The 12,451-nt window shown below is 42.0% G+C and overlaps 1 protein-coding gene across 1 annotated transcript in view; it reads right to left on the reverse strand.

Moving 5' to 3' along the window:
• The window catches only part of ADAMTS6 (ADAM metallopeptidase with thrombospondin type 1 motif 6), a 176,607-nt gene that overhangs the window by 132,743 nt on the left and 31,413 nt on the right, over positions 1-12,451 (reverse strand). Inside the window, exons 6-7 of the mRNA XM_066616074.1 lie at positions 7,445-7,528; positions 6,773-6,918 (exon numbers count right to left, since the gene is read on the reverse strand). Of these exons, the coding sequence (XP_066472171.1) occupies positions 6,773-6,918; positions 7,445-7,528 (230 nt within the window). The remainder of the gene's footprint in view (positions 1-6,772; positions 6,919-7,444; positions 7,529-12,451) is intronic.

Consider the following 12,451-nt stretch of genomic DNA (forward strand, 5'->3'; position numbering starts at 1 on the left):
TCAAACAGTCACCTTCAAGCTGAGAGCAGCTGCACCGGGCCAGCATGGGCTCCTGCAAGTCTCTGGAGGGCCACATTCTCATTGGAGACTGATGGCTTCCTGCAAGCCGGATTGGGAGTCCTTGAAGGCCACAAGTGGCCCCTGGGCCGGGGTTTGGGCACCCCTGATCTTAGCCATAGTATACAGTATAGTATATAGTATATGAATGTCTAAATTCAACAATACTCGTAGATTAACTGAGCTTCAGATGTTATTTTTATTTCAACATCTAGTGAATGCTGTTTCAAGATTATCTATCATCTAAAAACAGTTTTATTATATCATGGATATTACCTTACAGCTCTTCACAGAACTATTCCATAATCCATGATTTTTAAAAGTAGAGGAAAGTCTGTGCTACTTTATCATAATGCAAGATCACTGAACTCCATGCAGATAAAACTCACTAAAAGTTTCTTGTTACAATTTGGTGATATATTTATTGAAATTGAGGAGTATAGCAAATGAACATATAGCAATGCATTTTGAAGGTGGTTTTTTTTATTTAATGCAGTTCTGGTGTTCTATTAGGGTGAAGGAGGAAAAAAAAACAGGAAAAGCAAACATTTCTATGGTTTCCCCCACCGAGATGGAATGTTTCTGTCTCATTTTAACAACTACCTATTAAATCTCATGAACCATATCCTGCAGTTAATGGGCTGTTTATATTTTAAAGCTTTGCTAGTTCTACTGTAAATCCCCAAGCCCTTTTGCAGTGGTGACAAGACGTACTACAACCATTGCTGGAAGAAATCACATCAGTATAGTTTGTTTGTTTGAAAATGAATCAAAATGCACACAATTGGTAATTGAGGGTAAATTTTGTTTGATTGAACAGACATTTTTACCAGCACAGAGAAACATTCACAAATTTTGTAAATTAAGAAAGAACTGAAATACTGAAGCCCCCCTATTCTCTAACACAATTTTCCTCTGGTGCGTAATCCCACTGCACACTACTTTAAAAAAAGAACAGAGGATTACTTACATGTTTAGAGTTCTATCTAGTTTGACCCTAAGTGAGATTACCTGCAGGCATTCGACAAGAGCTGCTTTGGCTAACTTTATAGCATCATTTGTGCCTGCCAACACAGCTAGGCCCTTATTCACAAATTAACTGTTTGCACTTAGTGTGCTGAACATAAAAATCTTCACTATAAAACAGATGGTAGGTATCTTCAGCTCTGATGATGCCAATTATCTATCAGGATATGCCTGGATTGATTCCTCTAACACCATGAGCACCACCTTTTTAAAGGTGTATGTGCAGTGCAAAAGTATAAGCTGCACAGTCTCGAGTGCTGGATCTCCCCCAACTGTCTACAGCACCTTTCCAGCCATGTGGAATCTGATCCAGAAGAGCAACCTACATTTGGAAACCTGCTTGCACACACAGATAACCCTTACTGTATCTGGGAAAGTATACATTTGAAAATACTTGGTTATTTTCTATGAAGGAATATCCCCATTGTTAAAATTACTGGGTCATAACCTGGAAAGAAACTAGACAGCTCACCCATGCTTTAGCAAACATTATCAGAATACAAATTTCAGAGCTGAAAATTAGTCTCTAAGTGATCTATTTTGCTATTGTTAGATCTATTCCCAATGTTTCTAATATTAATATATGGAAATTAGAGAAATAAAATAAAACATTCCATTTTTACACTATGTTGACATTCTAGAACTTTTAAAATATTATTTAATTATGATTGTCTAAACCGCACTAAAATTATTAATTAAAACTTATTTATCTTAATTTCAGCAACCGCAGGCTAGAGTTTCATTAACTACGTTGTAAATCATGTTGAAACACGTGCTTTGTTGGTGGAGATACTGTAGTCATATTTACATAATTGATTAGCTATCTTTCAGAATGCAATATAATCCAAACAAAATTATCCCTGAACTAATTCATTAGCAGCACAATCCTATATTCACCTTATGCCAGCAAAGCCCATAAAGTACATTGTGCCAGTATGGAAGATAGCTGCGCTGGCAAGAAGGCCTGCACCATCCCACTAGAGCAAGCCTTAATGAATGCTGGAGCAAGTAAGCTCCATGACAGACAGAAGGGATGAGGAGAAGGTGAGGAGGGGGAAAGGGTGGGCAGATCGGGCCCAGAAGGGGGTGGATCTATAGTGCTTGTGCATGCCGTAGCCTAACCTCATCCCAGGCAAGATCTGCCAACACAGATCCACTTTCAAAGACTCCGACAAAATGACTCTTCTTGCCCTTTCAAAAATGGCTGTGAATGTTTCCTGGAGTGTACACCATGAAAACACCAAGTATCTCTCCCTGCAGGCATTCCACAACTCATCCCAGGGATGCTAGAGGCTCAAAAACTGCTGTGCGAGATCCCCAAGACGGGTTGAAGACAACATGATAGCCATGGCTGGTGATGAAGTGCAGAAAAGTTAGCCATTCTAATCTCTATAAGTAGATGCAGGCAGATGGACTCTGGAAGACACTACAGTGTGCCAGAATGTGGAACAAACCTCTACTCAACATTACTCTCCCAGAAGATTTACACATGGGCACAGCTTCCTCTAAGCCTGCATTTCTGATACTTTAAGCTACCCCAAAGCGCCTACATCCAAATTTCTCTAACTATAGCTAGAAAACAGGACAAGAAATTCAAATTAAGGTTGAGTGTATAAATAAGAAGGATGGTAAGGTAAGCTAGGCAGAACTGAGGAAACAGATTTGCCCACACCTGTTTCCTACTCAAGGCAGGAACAGACCAGGTGAAGACAGGCCCCTCCCTTAGCTGTCAGATTCAATTTCATGCCTCCTAGTCCCAAAGAATGGGAATTCTCACTTTTAGAATGTCCCTCCACTAATATCAGAGAATATTCTAGTTTTATTCTAGAAATAGTCTATTAAAGTAATTAAAACATAAATCTCAAATTTTAACCACACTGGATTCAAACTTTGTACCTGTAGTTCTTTTGCAGCCCAATCCTAAGCACATCTACTCAAAAGTAAGTCAACAAGGCTTACTCCCAGTAAGTATTATAGTCAACAGGGCTTACTCCCAGGTAAGTATGGATAGGATTCCTGCTTTAGAGCCCAATCCTGTGGTTGGTGGCACGGCTCCATGCCGCTGGCCACAGTCGCAAACGTGCCATAAGGCACGTTTGCAGGGCTCCTGCCGGACTTCCACTGGTGCTAGCCTAGCGCCGGGCGGTGGCCCAAGTTCTGCGGCTCAGCCCAGACCTCTGGGCTGCGGAATGGGAGGTGGAGGCATGGACAGGGGTGTGCGGGAGATGGGAGGAGCGAGGGCGGAGAGGAGTGCCGGGGGGGCAGGCGGGAGGAGGATCCGTGGAGCTGAGCTCCGCAGGATCCAGGGCACTCGTGGAGGGCTGTGCGCCCTACATGAGTGCCTTTACTCTGCCGCCATAAAGTGAGTAGACTCATCGCAGGGCTGCTTACCTTACCTGGGGGAAGGGGAAATGTCCCCTTCTCCCGAGGAAGCACAGGAGGCACAGGATTCGGTGGCAGCCTTTTTTGGTGCTGCCAAGCCTTAAAGTTATTATATTATTCCCATTTATCAATACCATTTATTTACCAGAGGTAGTAACAATATTTTCATTAAACCTTATATTGCCCACAATTATTTCTAGATGAACTGCAATCTCCTGCATTTCCTTATTTCTTTTGTTTGGAAAGTTTTAAAGTCTGCTGAAGAATTTTTAGAACAGAGTCAAGAAACATATGCATAATGCTACTCATTCCAATTATAAAATACAAAACGCTCATAGTATATGGTAAATCTTTTCAAATTTCAGACTATAAATGGTTTGTTTCAAGACTGTAGAACAATCCAGATTTGAAAAGAAACTTGTTTAACACTTGAAATGTATGCTTTCAATTGTCAAGCACCTAGCATTTCATGTAACATGAAATATACTATGTAGATAGCATTGACAAACCACCAAACTTCTATTCCTAAGAACATTTCCTAGAGAAAGTAAATACTTTTAAAAATAAAATATATGTGTATGGTCCCCATCCAGGAATATGCAGACACTTTACCTAGACACAACCAGCCTCCTAAAGATGGTAGGTATAAGTTCTCTGAAGGGACAAGAAATCTGACTTTAGTTTCTCCACCCCACCCTCCAAACAGGTAATCAGTGCATTTGATCTAAACATGAGCTAAAATGATCAAGAAAAAAATGCGTTGGAGAAAAAGCTAACAGCAAATATATTAACAACATTTGCAAAATTCAGCCATAAGCTGTGAAAGTAAAAGGTTCACCCTGTAGTCATGCAGGGCTTTTGCTTGGAGCAGATCAGGGTCAACGTCTGTGGCAAGATGGCAGATATTTACCTCTGAGCCATTTTCCCACTAAAAATCATATCCACGGAGTAGCTGTTTGCTACAATGGAACTTTAAGGTTTAAAAATAGCCACAGAGGATATAATTTTGGCAAGAAAATGGTGCATAAGTAATGGAATAAATATCCTTCACCTCCATACTGTAGCCTAATTCAAACTGCAACCCCATGCAGCAGCGTAGCTAAAGGCAAGAGCGCCCTGAGCAGTGATATCGCATGATATTGACGTAACTTCCGGGTTCTTCTCTCCAGAGGAGGCTGTGGCAGTGGGGGACTTGCATGCCCTTCTCCAGATTGCCTCCTTGTGTTTCAGCAAACTTGTGGTCTGGCTGCCGCCCCATCCTCCTCCACTTGAGGCTCAACAAGTGCTTGACTTTAATAGAAACTGCTCAGTGGCACCGCCCTTCAGGAGGCACCCAGGGCACATGCCATACCTGCTATACCTTAGATTTATGTCAGCGAGTCATGACATGATCTCATCATAAGCCACTGCCAATTGTTTCCATGGGGAGCTGTGATTTGTGGCCATTCAGATAAAAGGGTGGGTGGAAGGACCCAAGGTCACCCAGGAAGCTTTGTGGCCGAGGGGGGATTAGAACCTGGATCATCCAGGTCTAAGTCCACCGCCCAAACCACTACACCACCCTGGCTCTCTTCTTAATTGTGTTCAAGAAGGTTGTAATCCTGTCTTACTCACTGGAAACAAACACCTCTAGTGATATATAATGCAAAACTATGATTCATTCTAGGGTTAGAGTAGAGTTTTTCCTCTCTTGCTGTTGCATGAGAAAGGAGGAGAGGGAAGGGAGAACTGAGTATCCGTGTTGCTGTCCCAGGCTCATTCGTATAGTGGGAAATAATAAATAAATAACTTTTAAATTCTTTCCCTTAGCTCTCTTTTAAAAAATTAGAATATTACTTTCAAAGAACAATTAGTATAAAAAAAAGTTTACATCCTAAACAGGAAAAAAAACTCAAATAGTTTATTAAATCAATCTTATCTTGTAGTTCAGAAATTATTGCTCTTTTACCATGTAAAGAAAGTCACATGCCCAAGACTATTAGATTGGAGAATAAACTATCCCCAGTCCAAAAACTGAGAGTTGCCTAACAATACAGGTTCAGCCTCATTATTCACATGGGTTCCATTCCAAGCACTCAAGTGGATGACAAAAAACACACTATAGCAAATCAATTTAAAAAACAAAGTTTCTTTGCTCCAGTGATTTAAAAACAGCCTTGCTGACCTTTGTGATGTAAGATAAGAGTCCTTAAGAAGACAATCAGTAGTCCTCCAAGCGCTTCACTCAGCCCCTCCCTTCACCAATGCAAAGTGATCACCTTTCTTTCACTGCTCAGGGGGAAGGGAGGGGTTGCCTGGAGAGAGAAGGATTGATGGATTGTCAGCCAGCTGCCCTCTCTCTCTCATTAAGGAGGTTATTGTTAAAGGACTGTTCAGTTTTTTAAACTGATTTTAAAGGGATGCATTTTTCCCCTTCTCCAGGAATCAGCACATTCCTTCTCATTTGCAGGGGCCATTCGTGTTGAGTCAAATTCGTGTATAAATAGGCTGGACCTGTACTTCTAATTACATTACTCTTCCTTACAATTACAAGTTTAGAATTAAGTATATGAAGAACAAAAACCATTTGTTTGTATATCACTGATATTGGTTACTACATCAAACATATGTGATATGGGACAAATGGAATGAACTTCTAGGAATGTGTGTAACATAATGCAATCTTAATTACATTGACAATGAAATATTATGCTATCTTCAAGAACATAAGCAACTCCAGTATAGATTGAGTTTCCTCCTGCACTAGTGCAGGGAACTGGGTCAATCATGTAAGAGAAAAGATGCAATTTATGACCACCTTGGGCTAGCACTGGAACCCTTGTTTTACCCATAGAATGGGGATGCAAGTATTTGAAAATTATCAATGAAGCATCACAAATCTGCGCCAGCTCAGGGCTTGCTCCATAATATTTTCCTCTGAAACTTTAGAAGCAACAGCAACAATACAATAAATACTTCTTCAGCATTTTCTATCTTATTTTGAAAGTTGGATTGCTCAAGCATTAAATATACAGACTACCACATTCATTCATTTCAAGAACCTATCATTGCTGCATTTAATGGAATCAAAACTGAAAACTATGTAAGTTTTGGACTTTTTCCACTACTGAATGGAACGTAGTAATTTGGTCTACTATTTAATGCTTTATTATGTCAAATGTAAGCAACTTTTTTTTTTTAGCTCTTTGTATCATTACTAAAAAAAAAAAATCAAACTTTCAACTCCAGGTCTTTCCTTTTGGGTGTGAAAACAAACAAATGAGAAACAGAAAAGAGAAAAAAATGAGACAATTTCAACAAACCATACCTAGTAATAAGGACCGCATTATCATGGTGGGCAATTCCATTTTCTGGAATGGTGTTTCCATCACTTTGGTGAGACAGAATGGATTTCTGCCACTTACAGAAGCTATCAAGGGACTTGTCTGCATGGTGATTTATCTCCAAGTTTGGCTGCAATACAACATGCATACCAGAAATGTTCCAAACAAATTACTAGGGTCAGTGGTTAAGACTTCTGAAGTCTAAATCTGATCTATAATTAGAACCAGCGATTTCTAGGAATAATTTCTTCTTGCCAATTTTTATCTGTGTTAAATAAATCTGATCTACAGTTTATTTTGTGCATACATTTTATAAAGTTAGTTTCAAGCTTCAGTAATGCTTTTGTTAAAAGTAAGACCTAAAGAACAATTTCATATATTACATTCCCCCCCCCCCCCAACAGATAATCTTCATTTGGGGAAAAATAACACACAGAAAATAAGCTACAACTCTTTAGCCATCAACTTTCCCACATATAAATGAACGTTTTAAATGAACAACTTTCTAAACTTTTGAATTTTAAGATCATAAATGTCTGCAGATTAGATTGTTATTAAACACAATTTTTCTAAACAATTAGGTGTCTTTTTATTATAAGTTAAATGATATCTATTATATTTTAGAGATTTTATGCTGAGTCATGTCTCATTCTTACCTGATCTTCTGTGAGGACAATTAAACGAGTCACTATAATATTCACAACGTTTCCTAGGCTGGAATCACGATAAAGTTTGGCAACCTGACCTCCAGAAAATAAGAAAAGACAAAAAGTCAGACAAAAAAATCTGCAAAATTTGATAAATCCTTCAATATAATTTGATTTTTTTAAACTATCACACGAGTTAGCAATCACTGCTGAAAATTAAAAATATGACCTAAAATGCAGGCATGGAGAAAAGGATTGAAAGCCCTCCACAGCCCCTTACCATCCCCCGCACATACCACATCATTCCCATTGGAAGCCTGAGCCCATTCTTAAAACAGTGTTCTGCAAGCCTGTTCATAAATACTAATCAAGAGTCTGTCATTATGGTGATGTATAACGACTGTATCTCAATGACACACAATGTCAGCGGGTTACCTACTGGGGCAGATCAGGCTACCTACTACCAAGGGTAGTGGACAGATTCACCCTCCCCCATTACAACAGAGTTGCCAACTTTTCCCTAAAAGAATTAATGGAAACCATTCACATATCTATGAAAATGCAAAAGCGTACACTCAGAGACACAAGTGATGTGAGAGCTATACCAATTCCCAGCCTATTAAAAAAATCAAGCCATTCTTATAAGTAAATCCTTGCTCAAGATTTTACCTTCTGCTGGGTATACTAGTCTTTGCAGTGGTTCTCAAACTGTGGGTCAGGACCCACTAGGGGGGCCATGAGCTAATTTCAGTTGGGTCCCCATTCATTTCAATATTTTATTAGACTTGATTAGACAAGTTTATTAGACTTGATGCTACCATGGTCTGTGACAGCATTTGTCAAAATGTTACAGATATGTACTTTTAAGAGACTACTATGTACAGATGGAGCCTACCTATTTATTCATGTGAGTTCTGTTCCATGACCTGGCACAATTAAGAAAAAAGGCGGTGTGCTAAATGCCATAGAGTTATGCAAATACGCTGCAGCCTGACACTTGGGGCTGGAAGGAAACTAAGGCAGCTGTTATCAATCCTCTCCCCTCCCCTCCCCTCCCTCCGTGCCATACTCAGCCCTCCCGTTGCCAGCTGTGCCAGCTTCTTTCACAGGTGGGATGCTGAGCTTTTAAGAGTCCAGTCCTATGCATTTCTACTCAGAAGTAAGCCCCATTGTTGTCAATGGGGCTTACTCCCAGAAAAGTGTGGAGAGGATTGTAGCCTGAGAGCCCAGTCCTATGCTTGCCTACTCAGAAGTAAGTCCCATTCTAGTCAATCTCATTGGGAAACACTCCCTGGGTTTTTTAAAGCAATCCCCTCTTTTGCTATCGCACCTGCCTCTGTGTGTGTGTGTGTGTGTGTGTGTGTGTGAGAGAGAGAGAGAGAGAGAGAGAGAGAGAGAGAGAGAGAGAGAGAGAGAGAGCGAGCGAGCGCGAGAGAGAGAGAGAGAGAGAGAGAGCAAGCTGCACGTGCTCTGGCTACAGAGGCTTTCTGTCCCCCCCTCCCCTCTTCACCCTTGGCTGGCTCAGGGGCTCCAGGAGTCTTACTGTTCCTTCGCAAGGGGAACCTCCTCCATGGCTCCAGGGCTATTTCCCTGCCTGTCTGAGGCGGAGTCTTTTTGCAGTGTTTTGGGCTGCCTGGAAACGGAGCAGGATGACAGCGTGAGGCAAAGGAGGCGACTTTCAGTTCCCCCCACCAGATTGAGACACCATCATCCCCCCACTGAGACAAATCCTCAGATAGAAAATCTGTGGATAAATAGGTTGCACCTGTGTATGCTTTTAACAATAATAAATGGGACTAAATCATGGGTAAGTGCGGGTAGGACTGCAGTCTAGGATTGTTAAAATCTTCCTGCTTGATGTCATTTCCAGTCATGACATCACTTCTGGTGGGTCCTGACATTCTAAAAAGTGGGTCCCAGTGCTAAAAGTTTGAGAACCACCATAGAATCTAATGGTGAGGCTTCTTCTTCTTTTTTACAATGGGGAATCATTCAGTCATGTGAGCCCCTACCTACAATCTGAAATTATAGCCCAGACACTGGTACCACACCTTTGAGGGCTAGATCCAGTCACATAAGAATTTTTCAGTCTTTTGGGAAAGTGAGGTGGAATGCTAGCAACAGCAAATTTATACTACAGAGAAATCCTTAGCCCAGACTCCAAAGTTCTATCTTGTAGCAGAATTCTATTATCCACTGCAGCGTCTGGGGTACAAGCCTATAACAAGCCTATGGGGTACCTGTAACAGTCGCTTTTGGAGCAAATAGGATACATTAGGTGCTATATCAATTCATGGGCATATCCTTAAAATTATTTGCATATTGCTCGTGCAGTTTATGAACTATTTTTCATCTTTTAGCCAGTTGTGCCAATAGTAATGCTACTCCAGCACAAGGGTTTAGGTCAGTTCTTAGCACTGATAAAAGGGAACAGAATATTCTCTTGCACTAGCACAGGTAGACCTACGCTAATGTTTATGATCTATTGCAACAAAGCAGAGGCTTGGACTTTGAATAAGCCAAAATGTTTTAAATAAAGCAAATATAAATACCCCATTTTGATAGCACAAGCACTAGAAAAAAATGTTTAAACATAAAACTAATGATACTAAGATACAATTGTTATTGTTTGTCCCATTAACATTAATAAATGCTGTAATTATTATTATTATTACAATGAAATATAAGGGGAAATATAAGGATACTGAAATACACTGAACTAACAGCCAATTCTAACTAGAGCTTGGTGCATCGGGGCTTGGTGCATCGGCTCACTGTTTGCGGGCCCTAACGCCAGGCGAGCGCCGATGGTAGCTTGCAGACCGCCAAACAGCGGAGAGGTAAGCAGGGACATGATGGGAGGCAGGAAGGAGGCATTCCAGGGAGAGGGGAGGCAGGCAGAGGGTGGGCAGAGGGCAGGGAGGAGGAGTTTTGAGGAAGCTTGAGATGGAGAGAGGGTGGAGGGAGGCAGGTCGGGGGCAGGGAGTGGGGAAGAAGGAAGGCAGGACTGGTGGAGCAACACTCCACTGGATCCAAAGCCTCCATGTTGGGCTCATCGCCCAACACGGAGGCACTTGATTCACCATCGACTTTTTTGTTGGCGGTGAATTGAGTAGCCCCATTGTGAGGCTACTGCATTTACCCAAGGGGACAAAGTCCCCTTCTCCCGTGGTGCCACCAGCTGCTGCTCAAAGTGCGCAGGATGCAGCGGTAGCCATTTTTGGTGTTGCCGCAGCACCACACCCCAAGCAGCTCAAGATTGGGCTGTAAATTCCTGTGCTGTGATGCAGCAGGGCCAGTGCATCGTCTGATGCATCCAGCATGGGAATTGTGGCTGATGAAAGTCTAATCAAGGTAAGGAGACCTTTGTCCCTTTACCCAAGGTAAAACCCCAGCAGCTTCTAGGAGGCTACTCGGATTAGTGCCAGCTCAATAGCTGACACAAATCCATGCTGCACAATCTCAGGTTTTCAGGCTCAGGGGATAGGATATGGCAGAGGATATGCCATCCCTGCATCCTTCTGGGCCTGATCTACATTCCTCCCCACACTCCCTCTGCCCATTACACCCCTGCCCTGCTTCCACCCTCCTGCCATCCTATGGAGTGTTCACCTGCTCTGGCGGAAGTAGGAGGCCGGTGCAGGCCTTTCCACCAGAGGAAATTTCTCACCTAAAATGATTTCAGGACAAGAAGGAGCAAATAGTTTTCTCCTTGCCTTGGCAGATTCCTAACTGCACTGCATATCTGAATCTTCAGTGAAGTGGTTCTCTTGCAGCAGCCATCCACCACCCCCTTCCCAGGGCTATTGAGAAGGGAAGTTTCTAATAACTAAAAGGCAATTGTTGGAAATAGTGGACACCTTAGTCAGCATCATGGAAGAGCATACGCACTGACTTGCTAGCAGCACAGCTAGTGTCAGCAGTTAACAACTGCATGCCTGCACAGTGCTGACTGAGATGTTCTCTACCTCTACCACTGACTCTTCAGAGTTACCAGAATGGAAGGTTTTCCCCTTCTTTGTCAATTTCCTCACCTCTGAGGCAAATGAGAGCTCTTGACAGCAAACTGCCTGGACGGCTACTGCTGGTCTGTGCGTAACTCAGGAATTACAATAGACTAGAGCACCTGTGTGATGAGAAACAGACTGGACTGCTTGCTCACATCTAGATTCACAGTAAGAAAGGGCTCCATCACTTAGCACAGCAGATGGGAATTTTTCCTTACAAGGAGATCTTTAAAAGCAAAATTTTTCTCACACAGTCAATTTCAGCCATAAGGGGGAAAAACTAGTATTCCTCTACCCCATGAAGTGCACTGATAAAGTAAAAAACTATTTAAAGCTTTTCACTTGAAACAGCTATCTAGGGTGCTGTAATGGAAGATCAGGAGATCACCGGGCAGATGATGTAGTGTTGACAGCAATTCCCATGTTTTGACAGCTGGTTGACAGCTATTGTAAGGGCAGGGCTAGTGTCCATAGCTGTAATTAATTCATGCCGATGGAGTCTTTGACAGGCATGGACACCTGAATCTCATTTTGGATTGATGGGACTCTGCACTGGCTAAAGAAGTGGCTCTCACCTGAGCCTCATTTTGGATAACAGGGACTCTGCAGGAATAAAAGCAGGCCCAGAAGAAGAATGAGGGAATAGAAGGGGATGTTGAGATTCTACTTGACAGAGCTGTATTGGACCCATCCAAAGACAGATGTGGGGAAGCTGCTGGATTGCCACTGGATTGGGAAGATTCTGTTGGGCTGTGCTTTGAAGCTGCTGTGGACTTGCTTACCTCCTAAACTAAGTGAAGTTCTGGGAGAAGGGAAAGCCTCTGGACAAGAGGAATTGCCAGGGAGTGTTTGTGCAGCAATAAATTGTGTTAATTGCTCTCAAAATGATAAGGGTGTTCTGTAGTTTCTTTGCACACAGCAGCAGCTGTTTCTGGAGAAGGGGAGGTCTTAATTAGCCAAAAAGTGGGCATTGGAAAGGAGATGGAATATTTTGGATGGGACAGTGCCT

This window comes from Tiliqua scincoides, chromosome 2 (assembly GCF_035046505.1).
Source record: "Tiliqua scincoides isolate rTilSci1 chromosome 2, rTilSci1.hap2, whole genome shotgun sequence".
In the NCBI taxonomy this organism is placed as follows: domain Eukaryota; kingdom Metazoa; phylum Chordata; class Lepidosauria; order Squamata; family Scincidae; genus Tiliqua; species Tiliqua scincoides.